The sequence below is a fragment of the Gasterosteus aculeatus genome, chromosome 4 (genome assembly GCF_964276395.1).
Source record: "Gasterosteus aculeatus chromosome 4, fGasAcu3.hap1.1, whole genome shotgun sequence".
Classification (NCBI taxonomy): domain Eukaryota; kingdom Metazoa; phylum Chordata; class Actinopteri; order Perciformes; family Gasterosteidae; genus Gasterosteus; species Gasterosteus aculeatus.
Window position 1 is genome coordinate 5,130,607 of NC_135691.1, and position 26,584 is coordinate 5,157,190.

Below are 26,584 nucleotides of genomic sequence, written 5' to 3' on the forward strand. Positions count from 1 at the left end.
CTCTCTCTCTCTCATTACTCAGAGTGACTGGTTGGAGAGGAGCTTCACAGCCTGCTGCTTATTAAAAAAAACGCTTGAGACGAGTTCATCACGCTTTGCATCCCTCTTCTTCCCTCCATCTCTGCATCCCCCCCCTCCGGCTCTGCATCCTCTCATCCCCACCTTTTTTTTTTATTCCTTCCTCCTCCCTCTCTCTGTTTGAACTCACTACATCCTTCCTCTCTCCGTATCCCCCCCCTCCCCTCCTCTCTCCCCCTCTTCCATCTGTTTATGTTGTTTTTCCATCATCCTGTAGAGTGAAAACAACGAGGAGGACGGAGAAGAGACGGAGACCCAGACAGAGAGGGAATCAAACAGCTCCGCAGGGAGAGAGCCGGTCCCTCTGTGGCGGATGAGAAGGGAACTTTTCACATTTTCCGGGCTGATATTGTCGTCTATTCCTGCCCTCCAAACGCCTTCCTTTGTCCCAAAACGACGCACACTTCCTCCCTGTTCGTCTTGCGGCTGCTGTTGGATGAAAGTGGAGAGGTGGCTCACTGAACTCTCAATTCTCCTCACACACACACACACACACACACACACACACACACACACACACACACACACACCGACTCCTACAGACGTCCCCGCGTGGAAAAGCACGATGACGCTCGCTCACACATGTGACGCCCGGTTCACCGACTCGTACCGTAAGAAATAATCAATTCAAACAGGTGCTTGTGTGATTCATTTTAATAAGCTTTTTTTAATTGTATCCCATTATTTAAATACACATAACTCACTGCTTGATCACAGACAATAAAGGTCAGGTTAGAGTGCAGCTTAAGGTCAGATTCTTCACAAGAATTATCAATATAATGTCGCATCTTCACAACAACGCGTCTCGCATCATTTGCGGGGAAAAAACGAGGAACTAATCAACATCTGCAGAAGAGCCAGCGTGCACTTGAAAAATCCATTAAATCCATTAAAGAGTTTTCTTCCGGCTGAAGAAGGTTTTAATCTGCAACAACAAGGAGGAGGAATCTGAACGTTGCGTATCCACAGCAACCGCGTCTGGCCAATCCATCGCTCACAGTTTACTCTTGACTGTGGCCGCTGCTGGAAGAGAAGAAAAAAACAAGAAAAAAAACCTTGTAAAACAGAGGGATGGTTGGTGAGGGGTGCGGGGGGGCTTTACGTTGGTCACCCATCAGCTGATATCGCTTCGGCTTTTGGACGCTCACACACACACGCACACACACGCACACACACGCACACACACACACACACGGAGCGGAGGGCCGGTTCCAGGTGTTGGAGACACATCAGGTGTCTGCTGGGGACTTGGCGGCCCGCCTGCAGCAGACAGTTCCACACCATCTACCAGCCAAGCACCACTTGGGCTCCCTCGCTGCTGCTACAAAACATGCTGGAGATCCATTAGAGGAGAAAGGCTAGTGCGGGTTTCTTTGTTATTTTTTTATTAAGGGACACACCTGTGTTTTGGGAAAATAACCTCTTTAGGCAACCGACCCGTGTGAAGACGTGGAAGGGTTGATTTCATGGATCAAGTGAAGACTTGATGCTTTGTAGCTGGTTCAGAGGTGGATGGATCCATGTTCCAGTATCCATCACATATAAATAAACTTAACAAACAGATCACAACATCAAAGCTGGTACCTCAGCTTCAGCTTCAGGGGAACACGCAATCGACACAACACCAACATATGACCTCAAAGTCACCACAGCCGACGATGTGAGCAATCTGGGGAAGTTTAATACGAGCGCTTTGATTTCCATCCAGTCCCGAGGAAACCAGGCGACCTCGTCGGCGGTAAACACTCTCTTCAGCGGCCAGAAGGCGGCTCGTCCTTAAATCCATTTGCTGGAGAGAAGTCAGAGTGCCGCGTGTCTACCAGCGTTGAGTCCTAATGGCAAAAGATTTTCAGGCAGATTTTACACGCGAGTGCAGAATGTGTCCACAGAGAGCTACTGTCTTTTCTTAGAGGACAAATAGAAGCAGCGACAATGCTTTTTCTTTTTGATTGATCACTAATTTGACCCCTAAAACCAGGTTTGTATTTTTTTGAATGGTTAAATAATTTTCTCAAACAGATGGAGACGAACTTCAGGAAACATTAAGAGGGACTATTTTCCGCAGCGGATTAATAATAAACGGCGTAGTGAGTATTACCGGCAGAAAAAACGATGGATTGAAAATAAACTTGTGCTCGAATCCGAGTCCAGCGAGTGTGGTTCATTGAAATGTTTTTAAAAGCGTCTGGACAACAATGAAACTCGGGCTCCAGCTAAATACTCGTTATTAGGATCAATTGTTGGTTCAGGCGCTTTCATTGGATTATTGAGATTAAAACACCACCACAATTGTCCTTTCTGCTCAGATTTTTTCCCATGAGGTTGCTCCTTCGGCTCTTAAGTCATAGTTACGTTTTTATCCAGAAAACAGTACATGTCCTTCATATTTTTTTTTTTTTTTTTACGAGGTGGAGAATGCAGGGCCATTACAGTTTGAGATCCCATTATTTTTCGCTATTGATCTCCCCGAGGCCCCCGTTGAAACAAGGAATAAATCCTTCCTGGTATTGGCCACCACTGTTCGGGTCTGTCTGCAGAAAGATAAATAAATTAAGACTCTCTACCCCATGTCTGACTCAAAAGCTTATGTGGGAGATACGGCTGCAGAGTTGATTGGATTCTCCTCTTATTTTTAATAAGCTGCTCCTCCGTCCGTCTCCTTTGACTGCTCGTCCGTCTGGTCACATTTGTGAAAGACTTTGAATTTCCAGTTCACGGATTCTTTTTTGTTAATGTCTGCTTTGTTTTACAACATTGTTGTTTTACAGCATACTGAATTGTACAACTGACATCTCGTTAAATGCAAAATATCCACATATGGCCTTGAACTGTGAAGCAGCAGCAGGCATATCAATGATATACAGGGTGATGTATTCAAGCACCAGAGGCGTTTCTCATGCTTTTCCTTTACTGAAACGGAGACCATGAAAATCCTCTTTAAAACTAAACGCAACACTCCTTGCTTTAGTTTCCGCGTCAAACTTTTCTGCATCAGCTTTCTGATGTTGATGCTGCAAGGTCTTGTTTGTTTAATGTGTGCTGCTTCATCGTTGGTGTTACCCCCTTTGTTTCTTTCCCCCGTTTTTCATCTTTTATTTCTCCTCAAACATGAAAACGAACAACGGCGGGTTCCTCTAATTGCTCAGTAAGCACAGACCGAGGCAGGTTGTAAAGACACTAATTCAGATCCACAGTTGTTCACATCGCCAACTTTTTATACAGAGAACATTAGACTTTAAGTGAGCCTGCTTCATCTGAATAATTCAGATGAATGTCCGAGGTCTACCAGATGAGACGTGGGACCGAGCAGCTGCACAGAGCTCGTGGACGTGCAAATCTGCAGCGGCTTTGAGAGTGTTTTGTTGGTCTTGAACAAACAAAAGCAAAACCTTTTTTCTGCAGAAGCAGAGAATACCAAATGGTTGAGACCTCACAAAAAATGTTCTGGAGGCGAGAGGTGCGCTTGATTTATGGCGGCGGTAAAGCGGGACATTGGAGGTTAAGGCTGCAGTTGTAAGACCAACGCTTGATTTGAATAATTGAGTAAATGACTGATCATGTCCACGAGCGCAGACCGCTGTGCGATATAACGCCATCAATCACGGGTGTAATCAAAACAAATGGGTGAAGTCATCACGCCACAGCTCCAGCCAACTTGGAATTTACGTATTTACTAAACTACATTTAACATTGCAGATAAATCTGCATCGATGGCACGCGACTTTCGTTTAGTCTTTTTTGAAAAGCAGGTGAGACAGGACGTCCCGAGCGAAGGAGGAAATGTCTAGTTATCCTTTTAATTTACTCTCTTTCAGTTTCAGTTTTATGAAGCAGCTGCTTGAATCCAGAAGTGACAGTAATGAAATGCAAATAAACATTTAACTGAGGGGCAAATATTGTCAATCCTTGCTGGAGGAACCGGGACGGTTTCCTCTCTGAAAAGGACATTTACGTTTGACACCAGGGCTGAGGCCGCACACCTGAACTACACACGTCGACGCACAACGAGGAGCTGTCACTGCTCAGGCCACGCACAGAAAGTATGGAATGGATAAAAGTTCTCAAAGGTCATCTTGCATCCTGCTCCGTGGGGAAAAAAGGCAACAAGCGCACAAACACACACACACACACACACACACACACACACACACACACACACACACACACACACACACAAACATTCTTATCTGGGAGCGAGATCACAACAACAATGCAGGTCTTGATCAAAATGCAGCAGAACATTTACAAATGGAAATGATTGTGTTTCTTTTCAGTATCTTTAAGCAGCCCGTAGGAGTTGATTCCTTGACATAAGCATTAGGTGGTGCTAGCTTTCTAGGCAGGTGCCACTATGACGCTGCAGGAGAAGAAGAGAGATGACGTCGTCAGGGTTCACTCATCCGTCTCCACCCGCTCACATTCTGCTTTGATTTACACACCAAAGTCACCACACGTAACACTTTATAGCCTATATGAGTTTGCATAAAACGTTTTGTATCAACTCTTCGGGGCAAAATAACTTTATTCACTTTAAGTGTCTCATGTCTGATGAAACCCAGATGTAACGCAAACTTCAGTTCACACTCATCCACATACGAATATATTCTGTCTGTCATCCTTCTGGCTACATGCAAATCTGTGCATCAACAGATTCTGAGTGGATTACAGAGTTTAACATGACAGTCTGTGGGTCTGGGGAGGAAAATACATTCATTTGATGTAATTAAACACAATTAAGTGTGCGATATATTAATACTATTGCTTCTAATGACCAATGAATGAATGTGCTAATGCATATATGCGCAAATAGCACACAGAGGACGAAGCAGCGCATTTATTACACCGTCCTACATGTCTCTATGTGTGTGTGAAGTCAAATTGAGCAGCGCTAAGTAGTCATCACTGCATATTTCATCACTGAAGTGTGTACGCGCGTGTGTGTGTGAACAACTACTAACCAGCAGGAAAGTAGAGCGGGAGGGTCTGCAAGTACAGCTCCTTATCCGCCGGCAAGAAGACACAGAAGATGACTCTGTCCAGCTGAAACACACACACACACACACACACACACACACACACACACACACACACACACACCTTTACAACAATATGAAATCACCTGAATTTATCAAAAGCAGTGGGGGGAAATAATATGACAGTGTGTGTCATTGTGTGGCAGCAATACAAGAGAAGGCAGCGAATGCATCAGTCCTTTACTCCTCTATTAGCTTCCTATTATGAAGCATATCTCTCTCACACACACACACACACTCCCACACCCTCATAAAGATAATGGCTTTCAAATATTATTAAGACCCTGGCCGAGTGAGTGCAGCTACTTTACACCGATAAACAACCTTTATGCTCTGTGCTCTCGTGTTCCCGAGATCTCAGCAGTCTATAATATTTACATTGTGGATAATAATGTGCATGTGTGGGCATTCAGTACAGTACAGAGAGCAGCACTACATGTCGGCTGATGACTAAAGTTACTGTAGCTGCAGTAAACAGAAACGTTCCAGGGGATTTAAGCTCCCCAGCGTGCCGCTACTTCTCAGCCTCTACAAACATTATTGCCTCCCTAACGTCTCGGCAAAGGTTCAGACTTTTCTCTTTTGGAGCGAGGCCGCGCCGTTTATAGTCCAGCTGTTTTTATCACTTCCTGCTCGCTGTGGAAGTTTAACTCAGGCGAATGCTTGTTGCACAATTACCTTCAGCCGCCAGGATTTGAATGGAGACATGGAAATGTGCTGTGAGTAACTACGTCCTCTGGGCTCAGGTTGGAAATCTCTAACTTCCAGAGTCGCATCCACTCGGACAATTTCTCAGCCTGGCTCATTGAAATAAAAGCCTTTACGAGGAGAGATGAAAAATAGTCCCCAGAAAATGGAGGCAGTGTTGAGGACATTTTTTTTTACTGTAGTAAGAGAGCCAACAATAAGATAACAATCTTCTGTCACACATTACCGCTCACTGACCTCTAATAATAATCAAGCATTTCACAATTGTGAGCTTGTGAATACATTTTTGGTTGTTCGCATCGGTTGGGAAGAGCTATTTCCATTCAGCTGAATTTCATCTTTTTATAACTCTTAAAATAAGAAGACATTTGCGAGTTTTGCATTGTTGTTATTTCTCACTGGGAGGTTAAAGAGATTAATTTCCACCACATGTGGGATTACTGGTAAATGAGGCACATCACATCAACATTTATTAATCTGCCTCGATGAAAAGCGTTGTCTACTTTTCTAAGACAAGTCGGCATTCACCACAGCACTTACTTTAACAAATAGAATCCTTAAATTACAACTGCTGCACTTATCTAGAAATATGGAGATCATCCAAATGAAAGACATGCTGAGGATCTCCGTCCCAAAGCATCAATTCCAGCTGATGAGGATCATGTGACCGGGTATTTCTATTGGACATTCTGGACACTCTCGCTTCTGTAAAAACTCCTCTTCAGTGTTTGTGATTTGCTCTTTTATTTATGCTGCTTGTGTCCATATTCATCTGATCCAAAAGGTCTTTAAAGTCTTTAGTTCTTCTGTCATTAGAAAATGTGTTATTAAACAAAGTTTATTATTATTAATCAGTTTTTTAACACATTCGGGTCAACTAGGAATCTTATTTGTAAAATATAACAGCCTTAAAACTCACGAGCTGCCCGTGGGTTTTTCTTTCTTGCAGCAGTTTAGTTGGTGCTTCACGAATAAATGATTCAAGGCACTTTTCATTACAGCCGATCCCGGGCCTTCGCCCCGCGTCTCGGGTCCATTTTGTTTGTCTTACTTGGAGTGTAATTTTCAATTTATTTTGCTATATTACCGCTCTCGCAGCCGAGTTGAGACCAACAGAACGCTGTGGAAAACATGCAAAGTGGAGCGAGTTCAATTAAAGATTTAAAGTCTTCCGGTGAACATTCTGTATGCAAATAAACTCTCACCATCATATTTGTTCACAGTGCAAAAAAAAGCGCCTTAAAAACACACAGTGGAACTATTTCTGGGCGGAATTTCAATGAGCGGACGTGTTTAATGTTCGCTTTAACGTGTTTAATCTTGGTTCTGCCGAGCTCGGCGTGGCTGACGGCATCGGCCGCTTGGTGTTGCTGCACGGACTCCGGAGACGAGGACGCTCACAATAACACCGTCAACACCGTCAACACCCTCCGAGGGAGGCGACACGGCGCAGTGCTTAGAGACAAAAGGAAACAAGATTGAAAGGAGAGGAAGAGGAGGCCTGAGGAGTCGAGGAGGGTGCAGAGCATGTTCACGACTGATTGGAAAGTTTCCTCTCTGTTCCAAACCCCCCCCCCCCCCCCCCCCTTTACCCCCCCACCCCACCTCGGCCCTCCAGTCATCTGTTCCATCATTTTGCCTGTTTCTCCAGAGAGAAAGTGTGTGTGTGTGTTTGTGTTAGTCGGGTTTAGTCCCGCAAGGAGCCAATTAAAACGCAGACTTGGCCACGAGCATAAGAGACAGAACTTGTGTGTGTTTAAATGTATACTTGTGTGTCACTGTGTGCGTGTTTTCTCGATGCACCCTTCTCCTCGCTCCCACCAGGAAACAAACACAACAGCTGTGAAAGGAGTGATACCTTGAGGGAATGGAAGGGGAAAAATGGCCAATCATGCAGACACAAACACACACACACCTCGCCGTGATGTTCACCCAGATACTCCCTCACAGCCGCCAACGCCTCGTGCACCGCCTGCTCCGCTGGATATCCTACACAAACACAAACATACAACACAAGTTGCGAGCGCAGGTGTTTGCACTCGGACGTCGTCAACACTGTCTTTTATAAATGAGCACGATGCATTGTTTCAGCGCCCTGCAAGGGAAGAGATGTGACTACAGTAATAATCTCAGGTTACAAATGCCAAAGTCATTTAAATTCATTAAATTCATTTAAAATGAAAGAATAAGGTGGGACAGAGATGGAGTGTACCCAGCATGGCCTCAGTACAAAACCCAGTGTGTACACAACGTACTGCTCATGGATTCTGCACTACTGCTTGTAGAGAAAAACAAAAGGACCAACATAGAGAGATTTCAGTAAAAAGTTTAGTCAACTCAAAGCGAGAAAAGGTCGTCTCCATGTTTGAACCGGAGAGGAAGACGCGGATAACACACCGAGTCTACGGAACTTTGCTCTCTTTCCTCTCTTGCAGCATGGGAGACGTGTTTACAGCCGGCCCTCCCACACAAACGCTCCCCGGGGAGTGTTTAAGCACTCTGCTTCGCTCTCTGTGTGCTGCCCGTGTGAAGGGGGATTACAATCAATCTCACACCATCTCCGGCCTAATCTGTCTTAATCTGCCCGTCCTAATCCCAGGCCTTAATCTGGGAGCTGCCCCCGGGCTGCAGGAGATAATGTGACAAGCTTAAACAGGCAGATACTGGAAACGGGCACGTGATGGAAAACATCACCGCCGGTGTGCGCGGCGCATTAACACGGGAACAAAGAGGCGCCGTTGTTGGAGGGAAATTCATTTCTTATTCCTTTCTTTCGCATCTGTTTTAGTATAAAGCGCACACACACACACACACACACACACACTGACCGTAGACTCCAGTGGAGATGCAGGGGAAAGCCTGCAGGGTGAAGATGACAAACAAAGTGGTTACAGTCGGTTGCTGATCACATAATAATCTGCTTCCATCCCGCCCACTCAGAGGAAGGACTCTTCAGCATCGCAATGAAATCTCTCTAATTGCTTTTTATAGCAGCTTCTCTTCTCTTCTCGCTCTGACTGCAACTTCTCTTTAGAGATCGAGCTGTCAATCATCTTCTGTGCAGTGACTTTCTTATGTGTTTTTGTATTCACTCTGATATTATCTACCACATTGCAGTCCCAGTGGTTGATGACAGAAACCGAGGTTTCAAAATAAACAAACAAACAAACAAACCACTGCCTGAAAACAATATTTGTGTCATTTAAAGACATTTTCCCTTCTATATTACACATATATTATTTAAGGTACAAGTCGAGGCAGTTAGAGAACTTTACCCCAAAATCAACGAAAGCTCATAAATGGGGAGTATTTTCTGAATGTCTCCATCATCCAGAAAAATGTCATCGATATATTTCAAATCTCCAATCTTACTTGACCCCTTCAGGTCATTTAGGTGCCTCTCGTGGGTTTGTGACACGCCGCTGGAGTTGAGCAAAGCAGCCGGTAAACTTCAAAGTAAATCGGAGCTTGCAGACTCTCGGCCTGCTGTCGGTTCGGGCGGTCCGAGCAGACGCCAGCCGTCTCCCGCCGTCGCCAGATCTCTTCATTCCACCAGATTGCAGAGTTGGCAACTCGGGGTGAGAGCAGCCTCGACTCGGAGGTTCCTCAAAGCGGACGGTACCCATCACTCAACGGGCCCAACCGGAATGAAAATTATTCAGGACGTTGTGATTACGCCTGGAAGTTTACACATTTCGGCCGTGTAATCGAAAATAAATGACAAATATAATAAATGCCGAAAACAAATGTTTGCAACGGATCGGCTCAAATTGTTTTTTAATCGTGAAACTACAAACTCTACCTCAGACTTTATTTACATGCTGTGCCGCTGTTCCCGTTTGATTTTAACACCTCATGCTGTTGTGAAACCGCCCTGGTGTGCATCATAAAAGCTTTTTACAGCCGCCTCACCTGCAGCTCGCCCCTCTCTCACTATCTCACTCCCAACGTCCTTTGAAGAATCCTCGTCTCTCTTTTCCTCTCATCTGTCCCGTCTCTCATTTTACCCTCCCAGTTTTCCTCTCGTTCTTAATCTAATCTAATCTCCCGTTTCCTTCGGACTCCCGCCTCCTCCCCCCCAAAAAAAACAAAACCTCCCTCGATCCTTTTCTCCCCCCAGCAACCATCACCCCTCCGTCCTGCTCACCACGGAGCGGGCGGCGCCTTCGGTGGCTGCCGTCAGGCTCTTCTCGTAACACGACCTCAAGGCGTTCTTCTCCTCTTGTCCCACTCCTCCTCGTGCCACCGGCCCCACGGTGTGGATCACGTCTGCAGAGAGATGAGAAGATGAAAACACTGCAGGCCGACGGATATGAAGATAGATGGAAAATATGAGTGCAACACATCTCGAGTTTAATCTTCCCCAGTCAAACATCCCATTTATTCAGTGGTTATCATCTTAAAACTAACCTCGTATCAGGAAGAAATTCAGAATGAATTCAATCTCCGTTTCATGCCAAGTACAAAAATAGGATCAGTTTATTCCACTATAATAAATATCTGGTATTTTGGTAGCCTGAGATAGAATGACCAAAGACACAAGTCCACTAATGAATGAATTATTATTATTATTAATTGGACGCGTTATTGTAAACACTATATTGTAACTGTCAGGTCGTCAACCCTGCGGTCACGCGGCTGTCCTGTGTTGTCATGGCTACTATATCACGTACGTGGGGACGATGTGCATCATCTTTCCTCTGCGTTTGACACCAAACTGCTGCGGATGAAGACTTTCAAGTCAAATCAAAAGCTCGAGAGTAAAACAACGTGTCAGAAGCGCCCTGATTCGCTCAGTTGCAGGTGAGTCGCACTTGTTTCCCCTTCAGGGCATGAAAACAGGAAGCCTCATCATCAGGGCCGGCTCCTGCTGTGACGCGAGTCACATGTCCTTTCTGCCACATAACAGCCTGAATTCATGCTTAAAGCTTTGTTCCCTTTCCTTTGAAAATGCCTTTCAGGAGTCTGTAACCGGGTTGCAGATGACCCTGTACAGTAGAATAGCAGCATTAGATTGTTACAGCACACACAGGAAGCCCTCAAGGCGCCGCTGTCACAGGGTTAGACGCTGCATGCAGGTGGTTTTTAAATATTTAACATGGCCAAAAACCCTGAGACATCTGTACGAGAACGTTGTGGGTGTTTTTCATTCATTATGAAGTCAATAATTTAGATCCCGCACAATCTTTCTAGCCAATTAGCCCACAAAGAACGTGCCCTAACAGTATCAGCATCTGCCACTGCCAAGAGATGATGACCTCCAATATGGCTGCCAGAGGACGTATTATGTCCACTGGCCGATTTTAAACGAATCTCGCATAAAGGTTTCACTCGTTATGGAGCTTTACACTTGTATCACATTTAAATTTTCATTTAAATTATTAAAAATCACATTTTCCTTTGTCTCTCTCGGCAAATTCACAACAACAATGTGTTTTTTGCCACATATAAAATCAGTTTTTCTGTAATTCAGTAAGACTGTTGCTAACTTAGTGAATGTATTTCTTTCCCCAGGATTTTGAAGAAATATTTCACTTGGAGTAATTGATTGAATTAAATTGTCAATGAAGTGTTTTGAATGGAAGGCAGAGGAGAGAAAAAAGGAAGCAGAGGATCTCGGAGCTGGGTGAGAAAAGTCCGCTGCCAATACCACACATTCTGATGAGGCTCAGCGGGTTGCTCGCAGTGTGAATACCACACACACACACACACACAAACACACACACACACATCAAATAAATTCCATTTCAACAACACGTCGTTTTGAGACTTCTTAGAAGGAGAAATGTATCTGTTGTATTTCTCCTCTGCGGATCAATCCTGACTCCTCGGTCTTGAATCAAGTTCATGTTCAGTGATATTAGTGGATGGAAATAGAGTAGCTGCACATTTGACCGACATCCAACAGCCGATCAGGGACTCAAACCTGCACATTCACCACAGGGGGAGAAGGTTCTTGCCAGCATTCCTACCCGCTCTGTTGAACGTTTGCTCCGGAGAGCTTCCCCCACACTTTGCTATGCATTGAATATGTACATCCACGCTGAGACACACCAACGCCGTCGGCTCATTCGAGCGGGCAGCTGGCTTCAGACTCGGTAAAATGATTGTGACATTTTTCAACAGATGTCAAAGAGTTGGGTTTTTTTTACACTCTATGGGTTCATGATGGCCACACTTTGGCACTGCAGCGTTGTCTCTGGAAGCTGAAGCATTCGAGGTTGTGTGTAAATGAAATACAGTCTGCGTGTGCGTATACGTTGTCGCAGCTTTTGTCAATTTGCACTTGTTTTCCATTAATTCGCCATAAATTCTCGGGGGATTTATAGACGACTTTCTCGCGGTAGACACCTCACATTATATTTTCCGGAAAGCGTGAGTCACACTGAGAATATGGGTATTGTGTCTGTGTGCTCCGATTTGACTGAGTTATGATGACAGCGGCACTCAGGCGTTTTTAGTGCCTCTAAACTACAATAACTGAACCTGTTGTTTTAAGACGCTGACATTTACCTGAATATTTCATCTCACTAGTAGCATTGCCTCTGTGGCCCCCGTGTGGGCCGGATTCATCAAAACAAAACGAGCCCAATGATTAATTAAGATTCAAATGGACATTATTCTTCTTCTTGTGTTCGAATCCCAGACACACTTAACAGGTTGCTTTCTTGTTAGAATTAGTTTTAGTTGTTTCCATTGACAAGGCAATTGTGCCATCTAACCAAAATCAATAAAATATATTAAGTTACCCGTGCAGGATCTGCTCCTTACAGCCCGCTAGTGGAACAGAGCTCCCGGCGTTACTGTGTTATTTTTATAATAACAAAGCCTGCGTGACACAAAGCACAAATAGATGAAAGGAAAGTTTAAGCTTCAATCTAAATCCACTTTTTGTTAAATCCTCTCTAACACGAGTGCAGTTGGAAACATTCTGATAACATGCAATACATTTTACACAGAAAGGTTTTCGATACCCGTTTTAAATAAAATCTGCTTGATTATTTTGTAGTGAGTTATTGTGTATAAATGAATATGGTTTATTAATTTATTCCATCACAGACTGACACATATTACGTCAACCTTTGAAACGGGTTTTCTGTAGGACGTGTTATATAAATGTGCTGTTTAAAAAATGCACATGGGTTAGCATAACAGAGCATATTTTGTAGTTTTATGTATTTTTAAATTTACCATGAAGTCAACAGAAGTTTGTGTCCCTCCTTTGACTGGACGTCCAACAGATGTTGTGTGGAATTACTCTTTAAAGTCTACTTTTGATCATTTTATTTTCTGAAACATGTGCCTGCAGAAATGGCCTTTGCATTAACATTAAACTTTAAAACAAACATTATCCTGACTATTTGAATTATTTAAGTTGACTTGTTCGGGGCATAAAAAATAGAGAACCAACTGATAATCCTCCACAGGTTTTGTCGTCGCATAACATTTGTATTATGAATAATATTAATAGGCTTGTGCTTTTCTCAGCAGAAAACAGTCCTCCTGCAGTCATTAAACTGGAAACGGGGAGCTTTACACCAAAGGAATATTATCAAAAACCACAAGCGGGCTCGACTCCGCGTCCCCCCCGAGACCAGCAGCACGTGGATGAAAGAGTGCACCGATACCTAAAGCGATTTCCACAGAAAGACTGAAAGGAACTCGTCTGCACACCGTGACAGTCCTTCATCCAACTGGCAGCTGATGAAAAAGAGTGCAGCCTCTGAGAAATCACTCAGCCTGAGTGCATAAACTTAAAAAAAAAAAAGCCGCAGTCAAAGCCGGTTCATACATCCACACGGCTATTTGACATATTCTGCAATAGCATAGATTATCAAGGCGTTAACGCCATGTCACTTCCTGCTTGAAAGTGGAGGTGGATATTGATGGTATGACATCGATTTCCCTGAACTTGCCCCGGTGAATATTGTCCTTGTGTCTGACACTACATGAAAGCGAGGTGAGGCAACTGTGTAAGTGTTGAAACTTAACTACAGCCTCTCAGCATTAATGACCCTGCTGGAAGTCACGCGGCGGTAATTCCCACGGACGTCTAATCTGCAGTGGGAGGATCAGTGTCGCCCGGACGACTCCGCTCTCAGTCCACACGTCTTCCAAATGTGAGCTCGGTGTCCACGCGGACGCTGCGGCCTCGTGAACCCTCCTGCAGAGAGTTTCTCTTTCCTTTGCACCGAAAACAATGTACTCACTAGTGTGATGTTTCTAAATTGTAGCTTTATTTTCAGTACGGTTTAAAGTAATTCAGCGATTTAATGTTCATTCTTTAGAAAAAAGTTCAGGTCGACATTTACAAATTTTATGATTTGTCCAATAACAGCTGATTATTTGACCAATTGTTAATCACAGCTTGTTCAGAGTCATCAGCTTGGACGAAAGGACAATGTAGATTGTATCATCCCTAAATAATTCTGCTAAAATCCTGGATCACCGTGTGGCCCAACTCTTTATGTTCAATGAAACATCCTGAGGACGATAGTTAGCTTTGTACCTTAATGACGGCTCAACAGAAAACTGAAGGAAACCCAACGTTATTCTGTCCCGGGAAACAAAACACTGGCTTAGAACCGGCAAATTAAAAGCTCCCAACATCTGGCTATAAGATGAATCACTATTGTGATTCACCACTTGAGCAGCAGAGGCTTTATTTATAGTGCACGAGAAAGCTGCTGTCTGAATAGCAGCACGGACGGATTAGCACACGCTAGTTTGATGAAACGCGGCATATTTTGGCTTAATTACAGTCGTCAAACGGGCACGAAGGAAGAACCGTGAACTCCAAAAGAGGACACGTTTGTGGGCCCGGTTGACAACTCAGCTGACGTGCGTGTGTGTGTGTGTGTGTGTGTGTGTGTGTCCTTTTAACGTGTGTAAGTGCGGTGCTGTGTGTGTTGATCTGGTGCGGTTCAACAGTGGGTCACTTGGTGGTCATTTATCTACATTTCATCTGTTTAATGTCACTGCTACAGCGTCTCGACACACACACACACACACACACACACACACACACACACACACACGCACGCACACACCGCTGTTTCTGCTAAAGCTGAATTGTCATCTGTGATTGGTAATTCTTCCTCATTGCTAACCCAATTATCTGCTCTCTGCTGGTTCCTCCCTCTCCATCATCTTTTCACCTCTCTGTCCATCCATCTTTTTTTCCTGTCCATCGTTCCGTTTCCTTCCCCACGTCCTTTGTCGTCACTCCTCCCCCCCTCCACCATTACCTCATGCAGTCATGTCACCTCTCCTCTCGCCTCATTGCCCTCTCCCCCATCCCCTCGTCAACTGTTCCTTCCTCTCGTCTTCCACTCCAGCCTTCCATCAATCCTCCCCTTTCTCTTTTTCAAACGCCATTCTTACCTACCTCTCCCACCTTGTCTCTCTCATCCCTCCATTTTACACCGCATCCTCCCCCCCCCTCCCTCCCTCTATTAGATATTCCTCTCACCCCCCCCCCCCTCTCCTCTACTTCTCCTCTCTCTCCGTCACCTGAGGTAGACAGTTCTGTCAGGAGTCGGCCTTATTTACCGCCTCTCTTCGCTCCTGTTTACATTATCGATCGGCAGGGTTGCTTTAGTTCCACCATACATCAACACACCGCCCCCCCCCCCCCCCCCCATGTGTTTCAGCTGCTGGCTCACATTACCCTAAAACAGAGAGAGAGAGGGTGGGAGGCAAGGGGAGCTGGGTGGGGGAGAGCTAGCGGAGCCTGTTAGGATGTGTGAGGGGTTTATGTGTGAAGGGGAGAGTGTGTTGTGGAGTGTGTGTGAGGAGCAGCAGTGGTGATGGAAGTATGAAAACACAAATCGCCCAGTGAGATTAGATGAGGCTGTTTGGGTTCGATAACAAGTGAGGGATTTAATTACACTCCTCGCTCTGTAAACGTTAAATGTACACAGTGTCGACAACACACGCGATTGATTGAAAACATCATTCCAAGATTAGCATTAACTTGCTTTGAAAGGTTTTTCCATTCAGCCACGTTATCTGCAGGCAGGTCTGCTGACACGAGGACCATCAAGCCTGTCCAACCCACTTCATGCTGGGTGGAGACGAGGTCAGCGCTGCGTGAAGGACAGTCAAGTTCCTCCACAAACAATTCGGACAAGGTCAGTATGTGGACTTATGTGTATGTGGGCTTAGCGAGTTATAGCGAGAGTTATAGGGGAGCTCAGAGGCGGTTTACAGGCCTTGTGGAGGACTACTTCATACGGTAAATATGTTGAATGAAGCCTTTTGTGGCTGCAGAGGAAAAGGCATAAGAATAGAAGGCAAATTGCAGCGAGTCACTGAGCACGTTCCTCATCTCTGCTTGAGGCTAGCAACTCGGGGCTACATGAGCCGCTTTAAAATACCCAAATTTAAAATATAAAAGTCGTCCGACAAGTTTTATTGTGGGCCATGTAGACGCCGGGGGTCTTTATCTTTTTATTTCTTTATTCGTGGAGGTGAAAATATTTTTGTTCATCAATTCATCACTTTGTGAAGAGAGAAGAAAAATACACCATCAGTATAACAAAACATGGCCTGAAAAAACGAGGCCAACGGCCCAAACCTGCATTCCCTCCGCTGGCCATAGGGGGCAAAGAGGAAAATGACCCTTATTCTCAGTCAGTAAAACATTGTAAACATCAGGTTGTGATGCAAGTCTTCTTCACTACAGTGTGACGTTCACTTAGTAAAGTATGAACCCATTAAAAAGGGAAATAGACGATAACACAGGCTATGCTTCTCTGGGAGTCTGTGTTTTCTTCTTAGAACTATTTTAATATATGAAAGTTGAATTTAACATTTTGCTTGCCTAAATATGTCTTAATTTCTTAATCTTTAATCTCTACTGGTTACAAAAGACAAGACACCGCAGTCCACAAAACAATATTCTATGGTTTCGATGGGTTTGATGGTGCAGCACAAATAACTACAACAGATTTTATTCAGATGAGTTGGGCGGACACACACGGACCAATGGAAAGAGACCCACTACTGTACCGTTCTGTGGCTTTCACTTTTTTCTGTGGCTTTTTCATGTTTTGTTTTTGAGTTTTTGAGGTTTTCTGGCTGTTTGTTGATTGTTGAGTGAGAAACGCAAACCGGCTCCTTCGTGCCGATATCGCACATAAAAAGGCGAAAGCATTTTTTTTTCCCAACAAGCAGTTTTATGCTTTGTTCATAACAGCAGCTGCCATTGTGGTAACTGCATACATCGCACAAAAAAAAGCATGTAATGGCCACATTTTATCATCAGGTTGAACATTTCCAAATTGTCATTACAGAAACATGCACAGATGTTGGTTGCATAGCACGTCTGTTCATATGAAAAGGCGACGCTTAAAACTGCCTTTAGATGAACATTAGTGCGCGCTATGAATTGTGTCATCGCTCTGCGGTTGTGCGTTAGTGACATAATGTGCCTCCGCTCAGCGGGCCTGAAAAGGTCGATCTTCCACATGGAGGAGGGAATCGTGACCTATTGTTAAACAGATGTGAGGCTTTTTTTTTTTACCCTTCAAGCGGCGTTTCCAAAGGCTCTGAACAACAAGCCTCTTTGGGTCGTCATGAGATCATCTGTTCATTTGATTTTCACCGCATGTGATCGAACCGTTTTCTCACAAGACATCAAATTATTTCTCCTGTTCTTCTCTCCTCTCCTCCTGCTTACAGACTTTGTTTAATGCAACAGCTGTTTATGTTTATTGATTTTCACCTAGTGAAGGAATCACTGTTTGACTCCGCTAGTTAGAAAACACTATTTACATTTTACTGTGTAAAGGTTTGTACGGTTTCCTCAAACATTGTATTTTTTAATAATGCACCATCAACATTTCTGGTATGAAGCCTCTCAATTAGTTCATACTGAATAACCACTTATTAAATATAAATCCTTTTAATATGCTCACATTCAAATTAATTCAAAATGAATGGTAATCAGTCAACATTACTGAAATGTTTTACTTAGATAATATAACACTACAAGATCAAATATTGTGTTAGAATGTTTATTTGTAAATGCACTTAACGTGTACCGATTATGTTTTTATATACTATATTTACTATGACTAATTTCTAAGCCATTTGTAAATGTTGCAGCCGGTTGAGGCTTATGTCAAAAGATGATATTATAAACTTTTTAATAGCAAGTAACTACAATTAGAAAATGTATTGAAAATTACAAAATGTAGTAAGGCTAAATGTGAATTCTGATTTCTGAAATGGATTCTAATGGATCCAGCTTTCTTAATTCTCCCAAACCAAACAGATTCAAATGTCTGTATAGAAATTTAATTAATTTATGGGTAAAAAATATAATTAGAATTAAGAGAAGAGAACTTTTTCCTTGAAGTTTTCTCTCTGACTACTTCCATCTGTCTCATCAGAAACTCTTTCTTCTTCTACGTCCTTTGTGGTTTCATCCCGTGTTCCACCTGAGAATACTGTAGTTTTTACCAGATCCATTAGAAAAACAGGCTATTATTTCATCAAGGGTAAAACCACAATCTGACCTCATTACAACACGAAAGCCTGTTTCTGACAGATGGCATTAAAGCACTTTCATTTCATTGAACCTACTGCTAAGCGGGGAAAACAGTAAATAACCCGGAGAGAAGGAAAGGAAATTTGCACTTGAGCGCAGCAAAAACTATATTCATCTCACACCTGATTTGCTGCGCACATTTACCGCCCAAAGAGACAGGGCAATGTGTGAGTGAGTGTGTGTGTGAGTGAGTGTGTGTGTGAGTGTGTGTTCTCTCTCCTTAGTGGGCGTCACTGAGCATTAACAGAACTTGACTGAGCGCCATCCGGTGACACCCGCCCTTCCTCTTTGTCTGCCATTCCGGCCAATCGTCGCCACCCCCCCTCCCCCCCATCCCGGACCCCCATAACGGCCCCACACCATTCTTACCTGGGAGGCCGCGAGTCGCTGCTCCTGCATACCCGACGCCCGTCCATCCGGCCCTCCCCCTTTTCCGTCCCTCCCTCTCTGTTCTCGCACCTCCATCTGTCCCTTGCTTTTCTTCTTCGTCTGACTGTCTAAAGCAGCAGAGGCAGCAAAAAGCCGAGCTGGTCCTTTGTGTGCTCGGCCTCAGTTTGTGCTCGGCCGAGCGGACGCGGCTCTTAAATCCAGGGAGGGAAGGCTCAGCCCTCGTAAAGGCCCCTGCAGCTCTCCCTATCGCTTTCCACCTCTCTCTGAAAAAAGACAGAAAGGCGTTTTTTAATTTTTTTTTATTGTATACAGAGCTGACAGGAGGAACAAAATGCCGACGCTAAATAATTCTCTTCATCAAAGAGCGACTTCAACGCAAACTCCGTTCCCCTTATGCCAAGCAACACTGGAGCCTTTTCTCTTTTTTATGGCGAATTAATTAACTGAATGAATTCACACCACCGCTGCTGCGATCGTCACCATCACCGCGCTCCTCCTCATCAGCAGCGTTGACGGAGCTTTTTTAACACCTTGAAGGATCACACTGCTGACGCCGAGGCAGGAAGAAGCAAAAGATGTCGACAACCGTGTAAAATAAAACTCCCCAACTAGCAAGTTATCACAGCCTTAGTGCAACAGTCTTTAGCCCAGAGTCTTGTCAAGTCTCTTGGCGCCACTAAAGCAGTCGATGAAAAAAAGGGAGGTAGGAGGTGAGATCTGGCGGGAAAGTAAAAGCTGGGAGGAGCAGAGGGTCGACAGACAAGCTAGAAATACAAGGAGAAAGAAGGGTAACAAACGTAGGAGTGAGGAAAAGAAAAAAAAGAGGAGGCTGTGAAGAGGTGCAAAAGGCGAGGAAGAGAACGAGACGGGAAGAAACGAGGTGTTTAGGTTGTTGATCACGACAGGCAGAGACGCCTTGAAGGAAAGGGATCCAGAAGAGGGGGAGCGACGGTGCAACAGGCGAGGCAGGGAGATGGAGTCCTTGGAGGAGAGGAAGAGGGAGAGTCCGGGAGAGCTGCAGCCAGGATTTTAATTAACTGTAATTGGCCACCGAGGGAACTGGAACTGGGAGACGGGAGGCAGGAGAGGGGAGCATAACAGACAGTTTTTAACAGAGTGATCTCTGTCTCTCTCTCTCGCTTTGCACCTCTCTATTCCCTTCAGCACTTTTTCTATCCAAGCGTTTCCATCTCCATCTTGTTTCCCCTCTTCCCATCTCTTTCCACGTGTGTCTTCCTCGATTCCTCAAACAGAATCCTTCACTCGCTACCAAAATCCCCCGACATTAAAGGAGAGTAGACGCAGTATTTTGGACAACACTCAAGCATTATGTGCAACTGTGCCTCAAAGGTCTTTTCGACACTTTACCGAACTACAGGATTGTTACAGTATAATACAGTTATTTGCAATTCTTTGGGGGGAGGCTGAAATCTGGGAAAACATTTGAAAAAGTAATGCTTGACCGGTAGTTGCATAAATAATTTGACTGCAGAGTTGAAGTATTTTGGGGTGAGCTGCTCAGTATCTCTTAACTGCTCAGTCTCTCTTAACTGTTAGTATTTCAACTTGTCCATAGCTCATATCATTGATATGTTCATATTTACAATAAGGTCATTCAAGGTCATTATTTTGGTTTTCCAGCTCCCATCTTGCGGTTTGGGTTAATTCTCACCACCTGTCATTGTATTTAAGCTATAGTCACCAAACAACAGAGTGAAACACTAGCTAGCCAGCATTTAGCAGGTATGATACCTTCTAAGCATTCAGCCAGGGAGAATTTATTCCAACACGCCCGTAATTATTTTCTCGGCTCGGGGCTGTCAATCCTGACACCAGCTGTTTAAATCAGCAGGTGTCCTTTATCCAATAAGCACAACGAAACCGTTACATCGTTAGCCTATCATCTGGCTGCTGTCCCTTAAATATGATGTCTCTCCACCTTCAGCCCATCGATGCTGCTGGACCCTCCATCTCCCCCATTTCCGCCCAATCTTTGAGGATTTATCAGCCTCATCACCTCATCATTCAATGAGCCTCATCAGCCAATACCCCCAGCACCAGTCTGGATTCCATGTGGGGGATTTATCGTGCTGCTGCGCAGGGAAGACGCCCCTCGATTACATCTCTCTGTGTGGAGTCCAAGTGCCAAAGACTGTGTTAAGACTTCATTATCACACATTATCTGTTAGTAATGAACTGTCCTCTGACTAGGCGTTCTATGCGGTTGATTACCTGCAGTACTTTATGTCTTATCACTGTACACTCATTCTGGTCATGGATAAGAAGCTTTGTTGTCTCTCCCTACATTAGACCCACCACCCTGTTTCCCCCCCCGATGTGGCACGCTGTTGCGTTTCTGCCAGTCCGGAGGGGGTTATTTGGAGGGGGGGGCGGCGCTGGGGAGCGCTAGCAGCGTTGCCGCTGTGTTCATCGGTACACAGGTGAGCTCCAGGGCGCTGGGTTGTCCGGGTAACACTCCCGGCCCACGTTCCCCCGCCTGGCAACCGGAAACACACACTGGTGCACACTGGACAGGCGCACACGCGTCTCACAACAGCCAGTGCAGCTGGCTGACGTATGAGCAAAACTGTCATAGCGCGCGCACATTCGTGCACACGCACACACACACACACACACACACAGACAGACACACACAGTATTGATGGATCCCTCATTGAAAACCGGCTGATCCCAAACCGTTCCACTGCTAATCAAGTCCTTCTAATTACAGCGGCTGATATGATTCAAACATCTTAGGTTTTAATATGTGAATCTAGACACGGTCTGCATGAAATTTTCCAGCTGTCATTTGTCAACATCCCCAAATTGTAAGCGACTCTTGCTAAATGCAGCGGCGGTGTGCCATGCACTCCGAGTGTTGCTAGGTTACGGTGCTGGGATGCGGCTGGCTAAGTGGCAGCGGGATCATCCACGAACACTCTGCATGGAGGGCTGACAGCGGGTCCTCTGGACCATTTGGCAACTCGTGAGCCAGACGCTCTTTAAATACCACATCTGGTGGCAGGCACACACAGATCAAGATCAAAGCGTTTGGACCTGTCTCGAGGATTCACGTCTCTCTCTTTTCCACCGCGGCGCTCTGCCTTCACACAATACTCTTTGCTTCCTGCGCCTTAATGCCGTCTCGCCTCTCTCCCCTCATGCTGAGAAGTAATCAAGCCCTGTTGTGAGTGTTTAAGCATCGGAGTGTTGCATTATTTTGGAGACTTAATATTCGGTCTGCAGCCAGTCTCCACACGGCCTACTGCGCTGAGGCCACACACACAGCGGGTGAGTCAGTGAGTCATTCGGATTCCACGCTGAGATAGTTACAGGTAAGAGAGGGATAGGACCTGACAGGTGACTCGCAATGTATATAAAGTGATTTACTTCGCTCAGAGGAGTACTGTCTACCTGAGCAGAAAAGGAACTCTCTCTCTGTGTGCGTAGTCATCTAAGCTTCTCCTTGCGTGTGTTTGGTGTGTATTTGTGCAGGTGAGCGTGTCCCGTTACCTCATAGCCGCTGCCATGTTAAATGCTATGCTATATGCTACGCAGCCATCAGGTTAACAGTGTTTCTGCGGTTGCTAGCGCTGTACGAACAGCCATCTGGGCCGCCATTAACAGGCAATGGAAATGTTACCAAATTTTGTAGCACCTTTAAAGCGACACAGACACTACTAGTAACCACAGTATAATAATACACAGTAGGCGCATGCACACAAGAGCCGACCGGAGTGACATGCAGAAGAATCCCCTCACAAACATTAGAGCTAACATCCAGAAAGTTCGAACAGACAATACAAGAACTCATGTCCCTGCTAATCCCCTCCCCCCACGCTGCTTCATTTTTATTTTTATTTATTTTACCTCTCCCACTCCCTCCTCATCTGTCTCTTCTACTCCCGCTCTGCATCCTGCCTTGAGCTCGCCTTTATCTTCGCTTCCCTTTTCTCTGCCTTCCTTTCGTTGTGAACTTAAACTCTCTGTGGAACCATAAGCTGACATCACACAGACGCTGTGTTATTTTAATCTCTCCTACTCACTCACACGCACACCTGGGTGGTCATTATATTGCACAGAGCATTCTGGCAATACCTATTGGCGTCGTGTTGTGTGTGTGCCATTACAGCGGTGGGCGGGCGTGACACATGGGAACGCTCAACTGTGCGAAACACTTTCACAGGGAAATCATGTTCTACACAAACCTACTGATTCCAAAACTTTTACAATTTTTATTCCGCACATTCTTCTACCCACAATGCACCTCCACCTCTCTTCAGCCCCAACAAAATGTGAAGCGATGTCACTCGAGTCAATTTACCAGACTTCGAACAGCTCCCTGGAGAAAAGAGGCTTTTTACAACCAAAATGACATGACCTGTAGCGCTAGCAAGACCTACAATGAAATGGCACTTTGTTTCTTGTTCTTTTGAGTTTGTAGCCTTGTGTTTGAAATGCACTCATTGTAAGTCACTTTGGACAAAAGCGCCAGCTAAGTAACCTGTAATGTACGATCTACATCGAGTGCTGAGGCCCTTCCCACAGTCCCGTGTTGTGTATTAGAAGAGAAGCTGGAATATTTCAGAACTAAAACACCTAGAAAAGCTTTTTCTGTCACGTTGAATATCTGGTTTTGTCACATTACACACGCCGCAATGGAGTGCCACTTAATAATTGAGTACCGTTTACTTTGCTATAAATGGAAGGCCGTGAGTGAGATTATTTTGGTTTTTGAGGAAAACAGATGTGCTTTAAGTAGAAAGAAAAACAGCTTTGGGTTCTTACTCCACAATTTATTTCTAGAAAAAGTACCTCATTGTAGCCGTCGCTCGCACACTTCCTACTCACACTTTGCCGGGAGGCCGTAGCCACAGGTGATCTTGGCCTCTCCGGTGTCACACCCGTGGAGGGAGGCGCATTCCTGCTTCAGCATGGGCCCTGCGGCGCGGTGGATGGCTCCGTCCACTGGAGAGGACAGGAGAGGACATTCAGAGGGCCTGCGAAGACTCGAGTGTCCAGCGACACCCTTACAGGCGTCAAAGCTCAGAGCGGAAAGGACGTGGATAATGTCGGGATTAGAGGTGAATAGCTGTACAACCCGTCTTCTGCTAACTTTTAAAAAACTTTTCTCCCTAAATCCATTTTTCTGGTCTTCAAAGAATCTTACTCTCTGTGTGTCCGTCTATTTAATGGATTTTAGGGCCAGTGCTTTAGTTAATTACTCCATTTAATGTGTTATTAAGGACTCAGCTGACTTTGACTTTCTGGTCAATTAGTCTTTATTAATTACATTTTCATAAATCTGTATCCGTCTGTGATCTACACCACGTCTAAAGACCGTGACTGTTCTTTTCCAGGATGGCAATGATGCAGGAGCCAAATGACAGTTTCAGCCACACAGTTACCATTTTAACTAAAAAAAAGAAACAAAAGTTTAGTATTTGACACTTCTCAGGGAACTTTAAAAAAAAGGCATTTTAAGTATTTAAGAGGAAGTCATCAGTGTAGAGATGACAGGAAACAAGGGGAGATAGAGATGGAGAGTGACATGCATCAGATTTGGACTGAAGGTCTTTGCTTCTTATCCCTATCCAGAGGATCCTTATAAATTAAATTAGGTGCAAAGTTGCAAAATGTTACTGAATGCATCTGCAAAATGTCCACTGACAACATATTGCATTTGTTTTCCCTGTAATATGTTCTTTTGAAAAACCCCATCTCCAGTGGATGCCTAACGGCCCAAAGAATGATTCATCTTTTTATCGTTATCTCCAGTCGAGGCACTTTGCAACAGCTAGGAAAGACCGTCCTCTTGGTCTTTATGTTTTCCCAAAGCGAACCACATGCACTCTGGACGTGAACACGCACGTCCTGAAACCTTGGCGTCGAACGTGAGCTTTGTTCTTGGCCAACACACAGCAACCTGCATGCAGATTGCTGCAAGCAATCCAAATCAAGACTTCTTCTTTCAAATCAATTCAGAGGTATAATGTGGGAGGCTATAGAGTCAATAATTCATAATGCACCCAGAATAAAACACATCTGTCAGAAATAAAAAAGTTTGCCGCAGCACCGCGAGACTCGTCGGTGAAAATACTGCAATCACACCCTTCCACATGTCACAGCTCAGCGGGTTGCTGTGGCTCTCATCTGTCGCGCTGTACACAGAGCAGATGTTACAGCGGTGGCTTTCGCCAAGCCGAGTAGCTGTGGGCGAGGGGGGGGGGTCTGGTGTCACCTCAACGTTATTGTGTTAAGTTGGCGTATGGCATGACGCGCTGGGCTGCAGTGTGCCGTGTCACGCGGCGCCATATTGAACCGGGCCGCACTGGCAGCGAAGCACGCAAGTGTGAGGCTGTGAAAGGGGAGTTCTGAACACCGGCTCCCTCCTCGGGGTGCACAGAAACGAGATCAGATGCCGCTCTCGCTGCGCGTTGGTGTGCGTGCACAAAGTAATGGCGCTGTGTGTGTGTATCCTTGTCAAAGCACACGTGTTACCATATACAGATGTATTCAAGTGTGTGAAGAGTCCTTGAGGTGACACACACACACACACACACAAACACACACGCTGCAAGCCCCAACTTTGAAGAAGCCCAACTCTGAAATAGAGAATAAGTGTGATAAGATGGAGAGACAGAAAGGGGGAGGAAGGGAGGGGAACAAGGGAGAGAGCAGAAGATGCAAGTATAGTGTGCAGGGAAGAAACAGGCAAGAATAACGAAAAGATTGAAATTGAACTGACATGTGAACCTGCAATACCTTTTGTGATGTTTTTGGTTTGAAAGCCTCAGTCTGCTGAAGGTGAAAACTGGCTCCCAGTTTTTATGAGAGGACTGCACTTCCTTCAGCTACAGTAATGCTTTTTGACCCGACAACCTCCGCGCTCAAGCCGACGCATGCACAATGAGTGGTTATAGTTCAATATACAGTTCATTTTTCACACCCAACACAGCATGAATGCATGCAAGCAGGCTTAATTCCGAGATTAGGAAAGTAAATGTTTGAAGGACAAAAAATTAAGAGAAATGAGTAATCGCTGCATGGTGCCAGGACACTAACGTAATGTTTGTGCAGCTTCATGCTTCCTCCCAAATGAGTCTATTCTCCACGGTGGAACCAGATCAATCCAAAACACACTGTGGTCAGGCACTCAGGTTTAGAGGAAGTTTATAGTTTTGGTTCAAATAAGGATGTTGTCATCCTGGTGAATTACTGATTACTAAGTAGGTGATTAAGGTACTGACAACATTTGGGGCCATACTGGAGTTTATTTCTAATTGGAGAAGAGAAATCTCTCTTCCATTTTAAAGTCCAATGTTTTGTGGACCCCCCCCTCACCGTGAATGTACTATTGCAGAGAACTGGACGCTCTGAGACGGCGGCATATCATTCCTGTAAAAGTTGCTCACTGGTGGAATATGCTGAAAAGCGTTTGCAGGCTTTATCGCACTGCATGTTTTGTGGGCGTCCTGTATTTGTTGCTCTCAAAGCGATGACCTTGTTTCCATCAAAAAAGCTGTCCCCGTTCTTCATCGGGAACATGTAATTTTGAAGTATTTGTTGAAACGAATGTTCTTCTTTGTCTCTTCATTGTGAACATGTTATTTTGAAGTACTTGCTGAAACCAATGTTCTTTGTCTCGGATATAGAAAGACACACCACTGCCGTTTCATATCATTTCACATTTCCAGTGGTGCACAATCTTCAAATGAAGGCAACGCATCAGAAGGAGAATAAATCTCTCTCTCTCTCTCTGGAACCCAGCGAGCAGGGCTAAGAAATAACCTAACGTCTGTTGAGTCTCTCCCTAACT

The 26,584-nt window shown here is 44.8% G+C and overlaps 1 protein-coding gene across 6 annotated transcripts in view; it reads right to left on the bottom strand.

Annotated features, from left to right (window-relative positions):
- Positions 1-714: 714 nt before the first annotated feature.
- macrod1 (mono-ADP ribosylhydrolase 1) overlaps positions 715-26,584 on the bottom strand; it is an 81,246-nt gene continuing 55,376 nt past the window's right edge. For 3 of the 6 annotated variants that reach the window (XM_040175415.2, XM_078100565.1, XM_078100564.1), the window contains 6 exons: positions 23,617-23,733; positions 9,967-10,088; positions 8,648-8,678; positions 7,735-7,808; positions 5,037-5,118; positions 715-1,101 (listed from right to left, as the gene is read on the bottom strand). In XM_040175415.2, coding sequence (XP_040031349.1) covers positions 1,073-1,101; positions 5,037-5,118; positions 7,735-7,808; positions 8,648-8,678; positions 9,967-10,088; positions 23,617-23,733 — 455 coding nt within the window. In that variant the 3' untranslated portion in view covers positions 715-1,072. The remainder of the gene's footprint in view (positions 1,102-5,036; positions 5,119-7,734; positions 7,809-8,647; positions 8,679-9,966; positions 10,089-23,616; positions 23,734-26,584) is intronic. The other 3 variants (XM_078100566.1, XM_040175416.2, XM_040175418.2) reach the window with 2 other exon arrangements.